The 6,249-nt window shown below is 38.7% G+C and overlaps 1 protein-coding gene across 1 annotated transcript in view; it reads left to right on the forward strand.

The window, feature by feature from the left end:
* The window catches only part of LOC131157985 (probable inactive nicotinamidase At3g16190), a 38,760-nt gene extending 32,748 nt beyond the window's left edge, over window positions 1-6,012 (forward strand). Inside the window, exon 5 of the mRNA XM_058112493.1 lies at window positions 5,745-6,012. Coding sequence (XP_057968476.1) covers window positions 5,745-5,827 — 83 coding nt within the window. The 3' untranslated portion in view covers window positions 5,828-6,012. The remainder of the gene's footprint in view (window positions 1-5,744) is intronic.
* Window positions 6,013-6,249: the final 237 nt, after the last annotated feature.

A 6,249-nucleotide genomic window follows, 5' to 3' on the forward strand; every position in this document is an offset into this window, starting at 1 on the left:
TTCCTAGAATGTGTGGTAATGATGCAAAAATTTTTGTGAACCTAATGACTCCTTATAACTAAGCTCATTGTTAGCATACACTAAGAAGTTCGATATAGTGAAACCTTAAATCAAATGTCACAATCTTTCCCATTATTGGCTAGACAATCTTCTTGGTGAATGTCATCATCTGCACTGTAACTATTGGCATTGATCTTGTACTTTAGGTTAAGAGTGGAAGTTGTATTCTTCTATTTTTTATGGCTTATTTCCATAGCGTAAAAATTGCACCCCCTCTATTCTCACGGTGTTTTGGAAGGACATATATATTCTGCTTCCAATAACTCTTTAAGTTGCTTCCTTAACTCTGCTAACTCTCGAGGCACCACCCAATATTGCCCTTTAGCAAGAGGCTTCATCCTTAGTAATAACTCGATCTCATGCTCCACACCTTGTCATGGTGGTGAGTTATGAGGTAGCTTGTCTAGCATCACAACTTTATATTCATATTTAGTCAACTTGGATGACCATATGAACCCGCTCTTGGCCTACTTCTTCATTCACCACCGTGGCTAGATGCCTATTCACCCCCTCTCAACCCTTTCTTGAGTTACATGGCTAAGAGAAATGTTTCATCAGCCCCTTTCTTCTCAATGGCTTGTACCATGTAAGGATAGTCTCCATCAGATAGAGGAAACTAGAAAATGACATCAATACCGCCTTGATCTTTTTTTCTTTTTTCTTTTATATATATATATATTTGTAAAAAAGCGGCACCTCCTAAATTTTATTAGAAAACCCCTCACTTATGGTGGAGGAAAACCGTGGTTATAATTTTGAGACTTTGGGAGAACAAAAGCAAATTCCAAAACCCTAAAACTAACTTAACCAACATAAACCAAAGCAAAAAACCAAACACCAGCAACCAAAAAACCTAAGAAAATAAACCACTAAAAGTGTAATAACACAAAACATCATGAGCGCAAAGAAGGAAAACCCAACAAGTCCAATCGAATCATTCCCCTAACTTGTTGAGGAAGATCATCTTGACAACTATATGATCGAGAAATACTAGATTCACCCTGTTTGGCAAAGAAATCTGCACTTTTATACGCCTCCCTATAAATATGTTCCATTTTGAACTATATGCCTCTTAATGCTAACATAAGTTCTTCCCACAAATCCCATAAGTTCCAAACCGAGCACTTCTCAGAATTTATCCATTGATCCAACAAAGCAGAGTCACATGCAATCTCCACTTGATCAAATTCGAGATCTTTGCACAGATTAATCCCTAAAATAATCGCCTTCAATTCAGCCATGCTATTTGTTCCATAACCCAATAGTGAGGAAAAAATTGCTTTAAATAAACCTTTTTCATCTCTTATCACGCCTCCACCACCACAATTCCTTGGGTTACCTTTACAGCTCCTATCCACATTCAATTTAACCCAACCAATCTCATGTTTACACCATCTGACTACACGAGGAAGACGAACCCCCACATTTATTACTTGAATATCCAAAGCACGAAGGACTGCAATATTCGTGCAAGAAGCAGGTGCACATTTATTTAACTTATATGAAATGGGTCTCGGCCAATATTTAATATCCAGCCACACAGTTCTAACTGAATCATGAATTGATTCCATCCTGGCTCTACATCGATGAGTCCAGAGTCTCCAGATGATGAGACTAGGTATAAGACCTACCAAAATGCCTAACTGTGAGGCCCATCTTGCACACAACTAAACTAGACATTAACTCTGCCTTTTCAAGTACTCGTTGCCATACAACTAACACCCAACGCCACTGCTGCTTTTTTCCATACCTCCTGAGCAAAAGATCCGGTGCAAAACACATGGTCTAGAGATTCAATTTTGGCATTTGAACAACAATCACATTGAGAGGCCATCTGGACACCTACTTCTTTAATATGAGTATCAACGAGAAGACAAGCAAACCAAGACTTCTACATACAAATTGACACCCTTTTTGGTAATATAGGATGCCAGATCCATTTTGCAACTGAGAATTCCTCTTTATGCTTCCTTATAATTTCCCAAGCACTTGCCGTGGTGAATTTCCCATCTATTGAAGGTTCCCAAATTACTGTGTCTGGACCCTCCTTGCAAGAAATAGCCGAGTTCATTACTTCCTCAGCCTGATCTTCACCCAACAGATCCACTAATAAATCAACATTTCACCCATCTCTATCCCAACAATCTCGAGTTCGAAGCTTATGGTTATTGATATCCTAAACCTTAGCACAAAGGGAGCCGGAGGCTAACCAACGATCAAACCAGAAAGAAGCTGACCCTTCTTTAATTCGAACACGGACATGCTCTAAAACTTCAGGAATCACACGAACAATTGATCTCCAAAATCTGGTTTCTTTCTCTAGTTTCATTTCTCTCAAGTGGTGTTTCTTATACAAATACTTGGCTTTAAAGAATTGAGTCCACAGATTATCCATAGTTAACCATCTCCACACAAACTTCATATGCAATGATTTTTTTACCTCCTCCAAATCCCTAATACTCAAACCACCCTCACAAACACGCTTACATATATTAGACTAGGATCACCAATTCCTTTTCCTTTTGTCATTTACTCCACTCCAAAAAAAATTTCGATAACATAGAATTTATCTTTTTGAAGACAGTAGTAGGAATGTCCAATACCGCCAATTGATGATAATTCATGCTTAATTAAAATTAGGCGGCCCCCTTGAGATAAAAGCTTAAATTTCCAACCCGCTATCTTTTTCCTCAATTTATTAACTAGGGAGACGACCTGATACCAAAGGAACACCCAAATATGTAGTGGGAAAACCTCCTTCTGCAAAGCCAGTCGTCCTTAACAGAGATCTCTTCCGAGCAAAAGCAATTCTCTTTGACAAAAAAATACTTGACTTTTCTTTATTTATCAATTGACCAGACCAATCCTCATACTTCTTCAAAGTCTTAATAAGCATTCGAATGGAACTTCTCTTGCCATTGGCAAAAATAAGAATGTCATTCGCATAGAGAAGGTGAGATACCAAAGGCGCCCCACGAGGATGATAGTAAGCCCCTATCTTGTTCTTCATAAAATTTTTCTTTAGAAGCTGAGAGAGAACTTCCTGTAAAATAATAAATAGATAAAGAGATAAAGGATCTCCTTAGCGAAGCCCTCGAGAAGATTTAAAGAAACCTTTATAAGTGTCATTCATCATAATGGAGAACTAAGGAGAGGAAATACATTCCGCCACTAAACCACAGAATCTTCGTGAGAAACCAAAGCTTTCTAGAACCAAATTTAAAAATTCCCAATCGAAATCATCCGTTGGCAAAATTATGAAATTTGCATGTTCCATCATTGTCCAAGCTTCACAATCATTTGCTTGGTTACTCCCAAATGAGGTTGAGCTGCGGAGTTAACTGCTTTCATGCGTCTTGAGTCATTCCCCAAGTTCAAGTTGAGCTTTTTCCTATGGGTAGCCCCATTGTCCACCTAGCACGGGTCTTCTTCCCATTAATCTTCAGATCTACAAACATGAACACTTTTGCTTGGGTAACTTTTGGTTATTTTGTTTGCCTCTCCAATGTGTTGAGTGACCACATTGCATCCATCCTCAAGGTTTCCTCCACATCATCTCCTAGTGCCTCTCTCACAATGGAATCTTGCAAAGCATTAAGTGATAACTTGTGAGGGCAGTCAACAACTATTGGAGCCTCGACATAAGAAGCATGTCATCCTACCCTTACCATTGGGTTTGTGCTTCTTGAAAGACTTTCCCCTATTTCCACCCATGCCACTCTCTTTGGACATCATGGAACCTTCTCTCTAGCATAGTCAATCCAGCATTCTGTGATAGCTTGTGCAGCAGGCAAGTCTTAAGCTCTTTGTTGATGAAGTTCTACCCTAGCCCATGGTTTCAACCCCTCAAGAAAATAGAACAACTTGTTTTTCTCTAACATGTCTTAGATATCAAACATCAAAGTAAAGAATTGTTTCACATACTCCCTAATTGTACTAGTGTGCTTAAGGTCTTGCAATTTGCACTGAGCATTATACTCAACATTTTGAGGAAAGAATTGGTCTTTGAGTTGTGTGTTCAAGTTTGCCCAACAATTAATTACACACCTTCCATTCTGTATCTCATCGTACTTGGTGTGCCTCTGCAGCTTAGCGCCCCACTTAAGAACATTGGTGCCACAAATGCTTTTGTCGCCTTTAATTCAATCCTAGCCTGACAAAAGTAATGTTCTCAAATAAAAAATTCTCCAACTCTTAAGCATCGCTGGCACCCCCATATGCTTTGGATTCTAGGAACTTTGTTCTTCCATACATGCCTTGTAGTGTTGGAATTCTCAGAGCATGAACTATCAAGTTCATCTTGGCATTCTAGTCTCCCAACTAGATTTGTAAAGCTTCTATAGTAGCACGAAAGGCCTCTAACATTTCCTCAATGGAACATTGTTGATGTTTTTGTGATTTGTCCAATACATCAATACGTTCAAGAAGTTTTGGCCACTCCATGGCCAAATGGTTGGCTAAATTAGCTTGTGCCTCTAGCACCTTAATTCTCTTAGAATTGGTTGACATGGTCTTTGCTGATGCTTCACACGATCCCACAATACTAAGGCAACCAAATTTACGTATCAATTAACCAAGCTTTGACATTGTCATGGGTCGAACACTTATACCATATAAAAGGTCATGCGGCATTAATTAAAGCACCCTTGCTTAACTAGTCAGCCGAGTATACCATGATTTACCGCAAGAACACATTCACAATTGCTGAATGAAAGGTAAGTGGAAGCAATAAGCAATTTGTAAGCAAATGACAGTTGTGCGGTTTACATTGAAGCAACACAATTCATTAACACCACCTTTGTAGGCAATGTGTATTTAGCAAGGGAGAAAACTAAGATAAGCACATTTACAAATGCTAGTGAGTTTTACAATGATTGATGAACACTCACCCTCCTCCAAAGAGCTTTATATGCAATTCTAGCTTTGGCACTAGGAAAGATCAAATTGACTGAGGAGCCGTACTCCCACTTTACACTAAGGCATAAACACACTCAATGAACAAAACCTATAATTTGCACGTCGGTTACCCTTTCCTTGCACACAAGGCAAGCTGTCACAGACAAACAACATAATACCCTGAACAAGTTTGGCTCGTGACACTTTGCTTTTTCAAAAAGGTTTTCATTGTAGTGCTACATCTTATGTTTGGAATACTAAAATGCCACCCATTTTCATTGTAACCATATTGCCACTAGATGTGGGAAGTGGCGTAGGTGGTAATTGGTCATACCTGGAGTCGTAATTTTTAACTATAAACCAAAACATGGGCATATTTTTACATTCCCATAATGTGTAGTAATGATGTAAACGTTTTTGTGAACCAAATGAGCCCTTATGGTTGAGTTCATTATTAGCATATATTAACCAGTTTGGTACAGTAAGACCTCAAATCAGATGTCATGATCTTTCCCATTATTGGCTAGACAATCTTCTTAATGAAGATCCATCATCTGCAACTGCAAATCTGCACAGTAACTATTGGCATTGATCTTGTACTTCAGATCAAGTTTAGATGCTGTATTTTTTCTGTTTTTATTGCTTATTTCCATGGCAAACAAATTTTATGCCCCCTCCATTCTCACCATATCATATTTATTTGCTTCAAAAAGGATCTTATTGCAAGGTGGTTTAATCCATAGAAAACCCATGATTAACATGGAATGCTACTGCTTCTGCTGAACCAGCCAATATTTTTGACATGAAAAATGTTGGAGTTGCAACCCCGACGTTACAGGAATGGTGCGAGTCGGACATATCCTCTGCTTGACAAGTTGAGTGATTACTTCGCCAGCTGTCTTGTGCTGTCAGGATGACATAAGAGCCGCTTCTTTCTTCCTGCTTTGAATAAATGGAATATGTGGTTGGTTCCTGCCTCAAACTGCTAGCTGTACGAAAACTGCTTTTGTATACATTTCAATTGATAATTGCCATAAGGTTTTTTCATGTGCTCAAGGATGGCCCATTGCCCTTTCCCATGATTAGTAAACTCAGTTCATCCATTTACATTGAATGGAACCAACAGAGTCAGCTTTTGGGGTGATATGATCTGGGTTTCAGCAATTTGCACTACTGAGTCGAGTGTCATTTTTTTTTTCTCTATCTTTTCTCTTTTTCCCTGTGTCTGTTATGGCTTTATTTTATCAATAAGGGTTGACAAAAGAACTCAGTTAGTGTCCAAAACTGCCGAAC

This window comes from Malania oleifera, chromosome 6 (assembly GCF_029873635.1).
Source record: "Malania oleifera isolate guangnan ecotype guangnan chromosome 6, ASM2987363v1, whole genome shotgun sequence".
Taxonomy (NCBI): domain Eukaryota; kingdom Viridiplantae; phylum Streptophyta; class Magnoliopsida; order Santalales; family Ximeniaceae; genus Malania; species Malania oleifera.